Source organism: Paramormyrops kingsleyae, chromosome 16 (assembly GCF_048594095.1).
Source record: "Paramormyrops kingsleyae isolate MSU_618 chromosome 16, PKINGS_0.4, whole genome shotgun sequence".
Taxonomy (NCBI): domain Eukaryota; kingdom Metazoa; phylum Chordata; class Actinopteri; order Osteoglossiformes; family Mormyridae; genus Paramormyrops; species Paramormyrops kingsleyae.
In genome coordinates, this window is record NC_132812.1 from 28,502,948 (window position 1) to 28,516,938 (window position 13,991).

Genomic DNA, 13,991 nt, shown 5'->3' on the forward strand with positions numbered 1-13,991 from the left:
GAGGAGCGTCTGTATGTATATTAAATGGAACCCTGCAGTCGGTGCTGTGAGTAAAATCAAGATGAGGAAGCAGAGAGTAAAAACAATCTTTTCTGAAGTAATCCTCTGCGCGATATTTCCATAATATGGAGAACAGAGCTGAGATTGCAACATAATCAATATAATAAAGCATATAAAAATCATGTTTCAACCTTCCAATTAATTCCAAAATAATTAAAATAAAAGCGTACCCATATTACAAAGGTCAAACATGAAATGCAATGACTGAAACTGAAAAAAAAATCCATTAAAATAATATGAACAGGGAGATATTTTTATATTTTGTTTAGTCATAGTTTACTTTGAAAGTTTATTAGTAAAAAGCAATGACAAGATATGGTTATTTGGCCATAACATTTCACATGGATGCAATTGAAAGTATTTTACGGAAATCAAATAATACAGAATAGCCTTTCACAGTAAGAATGACACGTGAACTCAACCCAGAAAGTTCCCCATTGGCTATGGGGATTGAACCAGGAACTTTCACGATGTAAGGCGATAGCATAAACCACTATACGACCATGCCACTGTACTAAGCACTTGTAACATTTACGTAACTTACGCATTTAGTCTGTCTGCGATTCATTGCCAAGCCAACTCCCTGGCTGTGTTTATAGCCACAGTATTGCCTTTTTTTAGCAATTATATCTTTGTATTCCTCATACAGCTCCATCAGTAGCGTTTGTTCTGCGGCAGAAAAAAAAAACACCGCTCTCGTTTTACATGCTTACCGACTCATTTGATCGATCTCTCGTTGATCCATTCATCTGGGCTTGTTAAATATCTATGTGCACTAAGTGAGACTATGCAAGCCTGTCTTGTATGAGCCTTGATTAGTTAGTGGAACGACATGAGGCTAAGTTTAGAGATGGAGCTAGGTTGAGTTTGACTTTTTTCGGGAAAGTCTGCCTTTCTTTACCTACTTTCATGGAATACTCCCCTGGTTCTAATACTGAGATGCTACTGAGGGACCTGCTTATCTGTATCAGGTGTGTTAAATTAAGGCTTCTACTAAGCCCTCTAGGATGGTGGATCTCTAGGACAAGGGTTAGGCAGGCCTGCCTTAAGCAAACTGGCCGTCATAAACTGCCCATAGTAGGTGATTTCCTCAAGATGGATTGGCAACACATCTAGGATGTCCCATCTTGTGCCCTATGCTGTCTACAACAGGCTCTTGGCCACTCATGACCTTGCAATGGATTAGTGGTCAGAAGATTATTGACTGGACACCAGGTCCCTAGGTCTCTTCAGACACCAATAATAGAGACCCTACTAGAGAATCCCAAACTGGGTCTGTGTCTAGTTATAGGCCTCTGGAATATCTGAATGCAGAATAATGTCAGAAGCTGTGTGTCATCTCATAATGAAAGTATGATACCTGCTGAAGCACGAATTACAGGTGTCAGTTAGGATTCAGGTACCACAGTCCTCAAACTGCACTTGGCAACATATGACTTCTCTCCGGTGACTTCCTCTGCCTGTTCTTGTGTTTCGGCCCACTTTTCACATCATAAATCCACACATCCTCTTCGACAGACTAGAAAATCTGCTCTCAGCGAGCAGGTGCTTTCTTAATTTGGTTCCTTCCTATCTGTCATACTGTTACTGTCGTCAACGTACCTAGCAGTCAGCTATGAAGCATCACACAGATCACTGCTGGCTGACTGCTCTTCTCCCTGTGCTTCCCCTTGGCGATCTGATTCACAAACATGATGTTAATTAACTTAAGATAAACATCAGTAGAACCTAAAGGACGTTAAGTGGCCCCACGTTACTCAGATATGCTTTCAGGAACCTGGACAGCCTCTGGATCCACTCAGACACCTGAGATGAATCCAACTGTTGAGGGGCCAACATTTGACATTAATAATATATATAAAGCATATAAAATGAATTACAGATAAATGAATCACGAGAAAGTCAATATCAGAGAATGTACCAATATGATACAACAGACCAGTAGAGCAGTTTGACTGTCAGAATTAACACACATAACTCTAAAATAGGACTACAGTCAGCTGACTTAGATCACGACATTCAACCATTTTAAACAAAAGAATTTGCCACACATTTAAACAAAGTATTTGAGGCATAAGAAATCGCTTTCCCACTTCCTGTGTGGGTTTTAATTTTGTGAAAAAAAAAAAACAACAAAGAACAGCAACATGTTGTTCATGCAACCGGGAGAAACGTTTTATCATTTTAAATGGGAAACTGGCTACAACATGAAGTCATCGCTCCATTTCTATAACTGTAACCCCTCCAAAGCGGAATGGAGCCTGCTGCAGTCGGCTGGGTGGGCTGGAAGAGAAGAGTCACCTGTCTGGTGTCAGAACATGGCTGTAGCCCCGATAATGATACAGAAACCCACTCATGGCTGTGCTGTGCCAAGTTCTGTGCCGGAATGAGTGCATCCCTCTGAGCGCTGTCTGCTGAACGCTCCACATTACCGTGCTATTTCAGGACTTTTCAAACAAAAATCGCATCATGAGATTTTAAGCTGAGGGCTCAGTACACACTGATAATGTGACTGACGGTGCCCTCTGTGTGTTAGCAGTGTGTGGGTGGCGTGATGCCTGATGTGCATGCGTGTGCATTTCAGTGTGTGTCCGTGTGTAAATCCTCAGGCATAGCTGCATGTTAAATTCATGTTTGGGAGCGTTTGCATGACTGAGCGTCCGAGAGAACGCTGAAGTACACTAAGTGGCCACTTTATAAAGCGCACCTGCTTGTTAATGCGAACAGTCTGCTTCTCCAAACAGGAAACCACAGAGCCAAAACGCAATATATGCAGCTAGCAGACTGGGTCAAGAGGCTCAGTTACTGTGCGGCTAAGCATTAGCGACACCGAGGCGATTTTAAACACGGTGTGATTATTGGTGCCAGACGACGCGGTTCCAGCGTCTCAGATAGAGCCTCCTGGGATTTTTCACACGCTACTGTGTCTCGAGTTTACAGAGAGTGGTGTGATAAATATTCAGTCAATGGCATTTCTGTCGCCAAAAACACCTTGTTAATGAGAGCGGGCAGAGGAGAACGGCCAGCCATTAAATTGAACAGGAAGGGCAGAAGGGCAAAAAAAACCAGCTCAGTACAATCGCGGTGTGCAGAATGGATTCTCATCTGACCTCGAAGCAGTTCTGGAGGTAAAAGTGGGCCCTACCCGGTACTAGCTAGGTGTATCTAATGAAGTGGACAGAGTGCATATGTTCTGGAGATTTAACCGAAACCATTTACCGGGTCAGCCTCACATCCTGACCTATATGGAAAAGGTAACTGACCGCACCCAGCTAAGACAGCTACACACAGTGGTTATATAGTGTCATCTTCTAGTAGACCTGTCTAAATGATCTTTTATTTGTCATTTGCACAAGTTTCAGTTTGGGCGCAGAGTGCTTCTTTTCACATACCCCAACTTGCTCTCCTTCTGAAACATGCATGCACACACACACACACACACACACACACACACCCGGGGGCCTGAGGAGAAAGCAACATCCTGTTTCCCCATGTTCCACGCGTCTTCACACTCCATCCACGCCCCGAGGCTCTGCAGATGTGTCCCTCAAGTTGACGCCGCCTGGCAGTCAGGCTCCACCTGAGCTTATGAGAGGCGAGCGGTGTTCTGAAGGCCTGGGGGAAGCACACTGCCCCAGCCAGAGAGCCGAGGTCCAGGGTTGGGCCCCCAGAGCAGGAGCAGTGCCAGGACCCTGGAGGGCTGGGTGTGGCAGTGGACAAAAATACGCAGCGTTACCGTTCCCCTGGAACACGCTGCACTCACAGAGATCACCCGCCCACAGAAATCGGCCAGCTCCATTTACAGACAGGATTAGACACCTATTATAGAGACAGACACAAGAGCAAGGTGAAGAGGAATCGGCAGCGTGACACATCTCCTCCTCTCTTCCTCTTCTCTGTTAATCAAACGCCGTGTTTTTTTTTACGCTTACTCTTAGAATTCGTTTTTAAAATTAAATCCATTAGCTTTTCTTGTGCTTATCAATGAGACGACGTTTTGACAAATGATAGGACAAGTGAGTATGAAAAGTGGATGAATGTAGTTCAAAGCACTCAAAAATGTGATCTGCTCCCGAGTTGTCAGTGAGCAAACGCTCTACCAGGCTTAGACTGACTGACTTGTCGCATGTGAAGCCTTCTCATATTGTTATCAGCTTGGGAAAAAGAATTTTCCAAAAGGAGATGTGCAGACGTACGGGTCACTTTTATATTCAGCTTATTTCGTAGGTCCTTTTCTGTGCTCTGGTTGTATTATTAAAAACAGGCTTGGTCAGTGAGAGGAAACATAAGTGTAAGGAAGAGTAGGTGGTAATAAATGGCGTAAATGAAGCAGGATAACGATGTGCAGAGGGCTGTCTGTCGCTCCCCTTGCTGACCATATTCTGCAGTGCTTCATCCCCCCAAGCATCCCATCCATGTGCACCTACAGGTCCGACGAATTCACTCACTAATCACCCCGGGAGTGAGATGCCCAACACTTTGTCCATTAACCATCTCCCCCAACCCCGCCATGATCAAAGCTGCCTATGGTGGAGACTATGAACCATGCAAAGAGGACTTGTGGTGTCGGGGAAGGGGGGGGGCCATTTTCTCGGGAGGGAGCTGTGATGTCATTGCGATGGCGCTGAGGTGCAGCGCATGGAAACGGCCGCACCGTCGTCCCCAGACGCATCTCCTGAGGGGCATGTGATTCATCTGCAGCAGGAGGCTGAGACACAACAGAGAGCGGGCAGTAATGCGACGTGTGAGGAGGCCTGGTGCTCATACGGGAAAGGCCGCATCTAATGAAACGTCAACGCTCTTCTCTTTCCGCCGTGGGATGGTGCCCGTTGGTGTCAGGGACATGCTCTCAGAACCCAGATCTTACTTTTACATTTAGACATCAATCCAAAAGCATCTAGAGTTGCCTCTTTTCAAAAATCAGCTGCCAGCTGTGTGATGCACCAGTGAAAAGAGGTGTCTTCTGGCCCAGAAGAGAAGAATGTGTCCTGTCAGGATGGGCACAGCGGATGTGACATCTAGTGTTGGATGTTTTCCATTGTCTCCAGATGGGTGAAGTGAGCCGACACATGATTGCTACACTTTACCTTTGCAGCAGTGCTGAGCTGCAGCCTTCTCCCAGCTCCCTGCCAGAAAGTCCACATTTTTGCTCCCTCCCAACTCCCTGCCAGAAAGTCCACATTTTTGCTCCCTCCCAGCTCCCGGGAGCAAAAACATGGACTATCTGTGGGTGTCCGAGCACTGCATTGGGAAATACTGGCCTAGACCACCAAGTTGTCACTGTCAACTATGGGACCTGGCTGGATTTACTTGGTTTTTCAGTTACAACCAGCGACTAGGAATCAGTAATTTTCTGAAGCAGAACATTTACGAACACCACATAAAATATTCATGTAAAATATCTATAAAAAAGACACAGTATAAAATGTGTTAATGGAACAACTACAGTGCAGAACAAAGTCATTTTATTTTCACTTTCTATTAGAGAGTGTTGCTGGTCTCTGATGTGCAAAACCCAAAAATTTATATTTTCATTCTTAATTTTAATACTTGCTGTGAAATTCAAAATTACTGAACAGGCACTAGAATAAGCAATTTTACTGCCGGTTTGCATCACAGAGGTTTAAAACTGCGTGTGATGGAAAATGCTACTGAGAGGGATTATACCGCTCACGTTGACAGAGCTGCCCTCCTGGGCAGACCATAGACACATCAAGTCAATCGCCATGGCGATTCACAAAGCACTTTTTTTTGTAGGTGTAAGCGATCTTTGTGAAAAGTAAGAATAGGAGCATTACAATTGTTGCACATATAAATCTGTTTGCTTTGTCGCCACGTTTTATAGAAACCGCATGATTGACTGCAATCTAAGATTCTGTTTGAAGAAAGTACATGACTAATCTGAGTTATGTTTCATCCGTGTTGCGAGCTTAGTTTCATAAGCATGGATCCAATGATGTGGGTATGCCGCATTAAAGTTATCTAAGTTACTGTGCATGTCATCCAAAGTGACATAAAAAATGTATATCTGTACCCATTTGTAGTGAAGAAGCCAGACTGCCGAGGCCTAACAGGTTCTGCTAAAGGCCTGTAGAGTGAAATATTGAAATATTAGATATGCTGTTGCAGAGATCAGTATAAGCCAGTTGTTTGCACATTTTAGCTATTTGCTTTCATGCTCCACTCTACTGTGCAGTTCCTCTTTTAATGATCTGCCAAAGGCCTCTGGGACAGCAGAGCTGTGACTCCCCACAGGCGAAATGTCATGTGCAGTCAGGAAGCTGTGTGATACAGCTGCCTATTATATAACAGTATTTTATAAACCAATAAAATCATTGGACCTATTGGTCAAGCAGCTGACTCAAATTTTCCCAGAAAAACAGACACATAGACTACAACAATCATCAGAATGCCCCCAAATTATTGTTATTATTATTATTTTCTTTTTAATAATTGATTACTGTTGCTGTGTTGGGATTTACACAGGATTTCACGGTACCTGTGAAAGTTCCGCTTCTGCTTGTAAGCCTCCTTATATTTTAGTGTCGATCCTCTTCAGAAGGAGACAAGAGTGCAAGTCAGCCGGCAGCACAGCGTGGCCGGGTGTACAGAGGCACTCACATACCTGTCAGAGTCACAGGCCTGTGTCGTCACACACACATATAGTGCCGGTCTGCAAATCTAGTTTGTGGGCCTTTGCAACAGTAATTGAAAGTGAAGTTCGGTAAATGTCACGCTGCCATTTAAACACATGCCACACGGGCATGGAGAAATGTCTACACACCGGCAAAGAAGTATAAACCCTCAAAGATGTCATCACCTTCCTGAGTTGCCTCTCAGGAGATAAACCTGCATTAGTAAACAAAATTCAGGGCTCAGGCGGGACTGACACATGAGTAACACCATTCTGACCCCCTCCTGCCAGGGGAGAGAGTACCGTCTCAGACTTTCATTGGATTTCATGGTTAACTACAAAGCCTACATTGGGCTGGGGTATATATACTGCCACCTAGTGGCAGAAATACACACTTTCAAGCCAGAAGCAGAATACATGCACACAGTCTTCCTATAGTAGGCAGAATTGCTCTAAGCCTCCTCTTCCCCACCAAGCACTGCACCATAAAGAGGGTTTAAGGATAAATTGCTCAACAGCCTATAGGATTGAGAGAAGCACTGAGGTTCTCCTCTGGTTTTCTGTTCCCATCAGGGGGCTGGAGGATCCCAGAGACCCCCCCCCCCCCCCCATTTGCCCCTTTTCGATGACCAATGATCACACAAACTCTACTGAGGGCGACTCGCCCAAATGAGAAAATTAAGTAGCTGGTCTCTGCACGTCACTAGTTCCCGTCACTAATTGTGAGTGACAGTTTGCTGCCATGTTGGCCTGGCAGCGCAGCCAGCCTTGGCCTCAGATCCCCTCACAAAGAGGGCGGCCGGGGCGTGTGGAGTCTGACTCCTCGTCACTCAGGGGTACCGGGCATCTCATGTGGACCCACAGAAAGACGGGAAGGTGCAGTGGTCCTATGCAGCAACCCCTGGGATTAGTATTTGAACAATACTATAGTAAACACCAGTTAAACATTAGTTAAATGAAGACTGGGTGTAATATCTACTTATAATCTGCGGGAAAAGATGCCCCAGCCCTGCTTCCAGGTACAAGTACACATGCAGTACATGTTATAATTCTTGTACTTCATCTGGCATTTGTACTGTAAGTGAACTTTTTCTGTCTCCTACTTCCCTGGCACCTCGACAGCAGCACAGCAGAATCACAGGGAACTGGCAACAGTGGTAGAACACAAAGGAACACAAAGGAACCCTTAAGTGTGAGAAAACAGCGCGGCTCTCTGCTCTTTGAGGTCTCCCCGCTTTGGGTATAAACAAAAATAAAAACGCGGTACCGACGATCTGTCATCTGTGTGTACGTTCTGCTGGCGACTTGATGTTCTGTTGGGCTGCCATGTGCAATTACTGTGAGCGATAGCAGCGGCAGCTGAGGTTTATAGGCAGCTCGGCAGTAAAACCCGGAACTGAGGGGCCATCCTGCCCAGAGAGAGTAACAGAGACAGCAGACGGAAACCTGGGAGACAGAGAGACCTCTGGAGCCCCACGCCGATTAAGTGTGCGATTCCCCCATGTCTGCTTCTAAACCTGAGCTGTTTACACACTGAAACTTTCCATCTTCCCCAGGATGAATCCATCCCATCCCCCATGTTCCTGCACTCCAGATTGGCTCACTCTCTGCTCCTTACCATCATATTAACCTCTGCTTGTTCAGCTCCACAACAAGCCTGGATATTGGTGGCTCCCGTGTCAGCAGACAGCTCAGCTCATCCGACTTGTTGCATCTACCCTGTCCACCGCTTTCATTTTTCCTCTAATGTCGTTTTTCTCTCTTTGCCCGGCACACTTGAGGCTCTGGGTGAATTTTACAGGCATCGACACCCAGTCCCATCCCCGCCTTAGCTCCCTCAGCAGGTGCCTTAGGACAGGGTCTGGAATAAGCCTGTCACACGGAGGGAAAATAATGGCCTTTAAAAGCTACGCCACACCGGCCAAGAGAAGCATCCGTGATTTGACACTTGCTTTTTCGTACCCGCAATGCTGCTGTGTATTTAATCTTCTTCAAAGTGTCTGTAAACTGCTGTAATGTATCTCTAAGTGCACACTGTCCCATTACGTTTCTAAGAGATTCCAGTTAAATGGGACCCGTAAGAGCACAGAGTCTCACCGTTAATCGATTCGCAGGGAAAAGCATCACATACAGACCCTGTTTGTATTTATTTCAGGCTACCCCACCTCCCTGAGATTCTCCATCGTCTCCTTGAAACTGAGCTTGTGATTCAAAAACCATAAAAATACTTACTGCATCATACACACTACAGAATGGAACATCCTTCTTTTAAACACACATTGGCAATCTGTATTGTATTTGATGATATTTTTGGCTTATTCTGGTTTACTTGGTATACTGTGGCCTTGTGATTGAAAGGTTGCTGGTTCTAATCCCTGACCAGCAAGGTACCACTGAGGTACCCCAAGCAAGGTACCGCCCCCAAGCACTGTTCCTCGGGCGCTGAATTTGCTGCCCCCTGCTATGTCATGACGTCACATATGGGTTACATGCAGAGGACACATTTCGTTGTTGTGCACTGTGTGCTGTGGTGTTTCAAAAATGACAATTAATCACTTTACTAAACAGGCTGTTACTCTGTGTACTAAACAGGCTGTTACTCGGTGTACTAAACAGGCTGCTACACTATAGAGGTTGCTGCACTGCACAGGTTGCTATACTGTACAGGTAACATGACCCCCGGGACAGGGGACTCGGGGGGGCAGGCATGGTGGAGAAACAAAGATTAGAAATAAATGGGAGCACAGGGGATCGAAATGGGAGGACTGGGAATAAGCAACAAGACTGTATGATGTCAATGACCAGACTAGTGAGGATGTGGCAAACAAGGACTTATATACATAGACTAGGCAGGACGTGATAACAGGTTGGTTTACTGCAGAGGTAGTTATAGTCCACAGGTTGCTGAACACAAAATGACAAGCAGAGCATGCTGTTTGAACACTGATTACATCACCATTAGGCATTACAAAAAGAAAGGTCCGTTCTCTGGGAGCTGAGAAATGCTGAGTACCTTTCTATCATCACAGACACGCAGATACAGCTTTACAGAAACCAGGTGACACTGGAATACCGCATTCAACACTGTGAACCTGCAAAGTTTGTGTCGAGCTTTAAGGGGAAAGCGAATCGCGTGGAGGAGTCTGTAAAGCAAGTTAATAAAGCAGCGTGACACTGCATGAAGGGGAAGCCAGATCCAGCTGCACATTCCACATACAACACAGAACGCTTACCATTGCTTTAAAAGTGACCATATTCATTTGCATCGAAAACCTGAAATTTATAATTATTACCTAATATAATCCCGGTGGACAGAAGGTCACATTGCTCCATAGCTCTCATTTTAAGATCAGCTGGACCACCACCCTTATATCAGGGGCCTCTACATGCTGTGGAGACCATCAACTGAACCCCAAAAACACACTAAATTCATGACTGACGGAGCAACTAGTTCTGTCTCAGCTTCAGCTAAGAGCAGCTGCCAGACAACTAATAAAAATAAACCAGCTTCCGTAAAACCTCCGCAAGCGCCGAGGTAATTCTGTTGTGTCTGTTCCACGAAGCAAAGAGGGCAAAGTGGCTTCGGCGTGGTAACATTGAACAGAGGTGGAGATGTTCCATACACTCCGAGCCGCCCTACAGTCCGTCCCCCGTATCTGGGGACTGATTCAGCGAAGGTGACGAACACGCAGCCTCGTGGCTGAAAATGCAGCGAACAATAAACAGGCAGGGAAGCGAGGAGACAGAAACGGATCACATCAGATCAAAGCACTTCAGATGGGACGACAGCGCTGGCTGACAGCCTCTGCCAGAGCAGAACAAAGACGAGTGGCTGGGAAAGGAGGCGTCCCACAAGGCAGGAGTCCATTGGGCTGAAATCCTGGTCCAAAACGCATTCATCTTGTGTATTTATAATTGCAGCTTCTCCACTGCGTGTTACACCAAAAATGGACAAGATTTCTAACAGCATAATTCCAACTTGACGCATGAAATTGGACTTACGTGCCTGGAATGGGGGTAAACTGTACCCACTACACACCCCTACGTGTGAACAGACAGATAAATGAATTAATGTAAATCTACACGATAAGTTTCTTTACTAAGCGCCAGTTACTTTTTCGGCACTAGATAAGCGAACGTGCAGGGGGCGAAGGCTTGTTCACATCAAAGGAAGTTAATTATAATGATTGAGCACAATTTTAGTCATGGTATGTAATTACTGCAGTTTTCGCTTCAGATGATATATGTTTAATGTGACAAAAGGATAAAGATGATGGTGCTGAAATCGGATCAAGTGCCACACGGTGATATTACTGGCAGGTGCCTGAGTCGATGTCATGTCTGTGGGGCCCACTGGGCTGATTCAATCCCCTCGGCGACGCACTGAGCTCCGCTGCTCCGCGGCTGGGTGACATGCAGCATGGGGTTTACACTACGGCTAAATGTGCAGCGGTAGGATTGCAGGGGGATTGAATCAGGAGCCATTCGTGTGAGCTGCCGTGTCGCCGCGATGATGAAGGCAGCTGACGCGGCATTAAACACTTTTCTAAATCGCTGTCTCTGCAACAGCAGGGCAACACTTCAGTGTTGCGTTTCGGTGAAAATGTTTGATGTATTACTGAATAACATAAGGATAAATAAGTAACTAAAACACAATTTTCTCCGCTATTAGAATAGGACCAGATAGTGGAAAAGGAACGCTTTGCATTTGAAATGCTATAAAATGCACAAATTTGAGCCTATGAATTAATTGTAACCATTTATTTTGTTCACTCTGCTTTTCACAATGGCGGACGCCCACCTTCAGCGGACCACAGTCTTGGACTGGCATAGTTAATATTGTATATATGGCATGGAAATATACAAAGGTTCAAGTATAGATTCATAAACACCGTCAATTAAGATAAAGGACACTTGACATGAATCGATCGCTCTTTAGTATATCAATGATTTCTCAGGCGGATCTTAAGCGAAATAAGCACATTATATTGTCCTGTTATAATAACCAGCATGTTTACGCATTAAATAAGAGATTTCAGTCTTTAAGGTTAACACCCAGACGTTAAAGCGTTAAAACTCCTGCCGCGAGCGGGACGCTTGACAGCATGTCTATTGCCAGGAAAAGGACATTTTAAAAAGAGAAAAGACAGGCACAGCTGATATTTTACAGTGATTGTGAGTCAGAGTCACAACTTAACATTAAGATGCAAACACTGCCCCGTGATGCCTTTTTCTCAGCCGTCATTGACTGCAGTGAAACTGGCTGTAATCCGCAGGGCCCAGTCAATGTCAGCGCGCTTTAACTGCCAGAGAAACGTCCAACTCGCTTAAAACTCATCTGACTCCAGACATGGTCCATTCTACGCCAGTCTTTAGTAACACGGCCATCTGTGCACCAGACTCAATACGAATTACTGATCTGAAAACATTAAAATCTAGCAAAACTTCTATGCATGATACTTAAATAGGCCTATAACATTTCGCAAAGAGTAAAGGAAATGTATCAGAAATCGCCACCTCATCAGTTAGCTAGAATGTCTTTGCGGTTTAATTCAATTGATTTAAAAAAAATTATATAGCGCATTTCACAATAGAGTCATCCCAATGCACTTTACATGGTCGTGTTGTGGCACATTACAATATCATTAACGGGGCAATCTGTTATCAGGAAACCAGCTGCAGGTCCTTATCCATGTATACTTACAGCTGGCCATAGCTTTCCCGGGGGTATGACACTGCTGACAGAGCCTCGAAGCGGTACCGCCCAGAGGAGCAACAATGCCTTCTTAAAAAGTCGTTTGAAATCACTTTTATCATCTGTCCATCAATAAAAAATACTCTATATAAATTGTCGATATCTGAAAACGAAGTATATTTAAAAAAAAAAAACACGTTATATATGATAATAATGAAGCAGTTTACGTTTGCACATTGGTACAGTATTTCAGGAATACTGCTGTCTTCCTAACCAAAGCGGCATCACCAAATATAAACCAGATTAACTGTCACTGCGCCAGGAGAGTGTTACTGAAACTCGGCAGACAAGAGCTGCAGGTTACCTGTTCCATCACATGCAAATTCATCTACCTGAGCGACGGCTACAAAAGGGCTTTAATATGCTTGTATATCTGGTTACTTACGGGTGCCATCGAAGCGGGTGGCAATGGTGTCGAGGAAGGTGTTCTGTGGGGCTAGCAGACCTCTCATGACCGGCATCCTGGTCCGAGTGGAGGGCGTTCTCCTGGCTCGGCGCCCCGAACCTGTCGCCTCAGACTCGGACCCGAATCCCGGCAAGAACCGAGAGGTGCCAGGCGCGCCCCCGAGCCCCTGGAGGAGCGCGCTGATCCGAGACACTCGGGGCTCCACTTTGAGGCCGGAGTTATCACCACATCCTTCAAAGGGAACCTTGAAAGTCGGGTCTAAGACCCACAACTTAGCCTCGACTTGAGTCGAGAGATCGTAAGCGTAACCTGAGTGTTTTTATGTCAAACGTGTACTTTATTTCCTTGCATATGAAAGTTATTCTGGAAGCGCGGGTGCTCGCGTCTCTGGTGCTGATGCTGCTGTCTCCAGTAGCGATGTTCTCCTGGATGGCAGTTCAGCGCGCTCCCCTTCTCTCTCTCCTCCTCACTGCCTCGCTCTCTCCTTCTCTCTCTCTCTCTCTCTCCTCCTCCTCCTCCTCCTCACTCCCCCTTCCCTCTCGTTGTCTGTGACTCGTGTCGCCTAGTTTCTTCTGCTACCTCCAGCCGACGTCGTGTCACATTCCCGCGGGCGTGGATAGACGGCTTACACGGCATGCATCAGTATTGTTACCCTGTGCCAGTGTGCATAAGAAATAAAGTTCACTGTCACCGCTATGGCGCATTCCTCAGCTGTGCATGAAGCGGTGTTAACATCTTTATGGGATTTAATATGAACACCATTTTAGTGTAAGACAGATATCGGGATTGTGCACAGTAATATTTAATAGAAGAATTATATCGTATCATTTCACTAATAGGCCAGTCCATTCAGCTCTGCTCTCGGCCACAGCCACGCCTTATAAACATGCACAACCGTAACTCTTATCAAACCAAACCAAAGTTAAAACCAGCACCCCCCCCCCTCCCCTTTAATACCCCCCTTCAGTGACCCCCAATTTTCGGTCCCTTGCTTTTACTATCCACAATCATTCCATTCCTTAGGGAGACCACAAGGACAGCAACAACTATAGGGACCGTTTACAATAAGACTGTAACTTATTCCTAATATAATATTTAGTAACTAATATTCCTGTACTGGGTAATCGGTTAAGGAA

General features: G+C 45.4%; 1 protein-coding gene across 1 annotated transcript in view; it reads right to left on the reverse strand.

Annotated features, from left to right (window-relative positions):
- Positions 1 to 13,377, reverse strand: part of LOC111838276 (voltage-gated delayed rectifier potassium channel KCNH8-like) — a 44,363-nt gene extending 30,986 nt beyond the window's left edge. Inside the window, exon 1 of the mRNA XM_072700506.1 lies at positions 12,835 to 13,377. Coding sequence (XP_072556607.1) covers positions 12,835 to 12,910 — 76 coding nt within the window. The 5' untranslated portion in view covers positions 12,911 to 13,377. The remainder of the gene's footprint in view (positions 1 to 12,834) is intronic.
- Between the last annotated feature and the right edge of the window lie 614 nt (positions 13,378 to 13,991).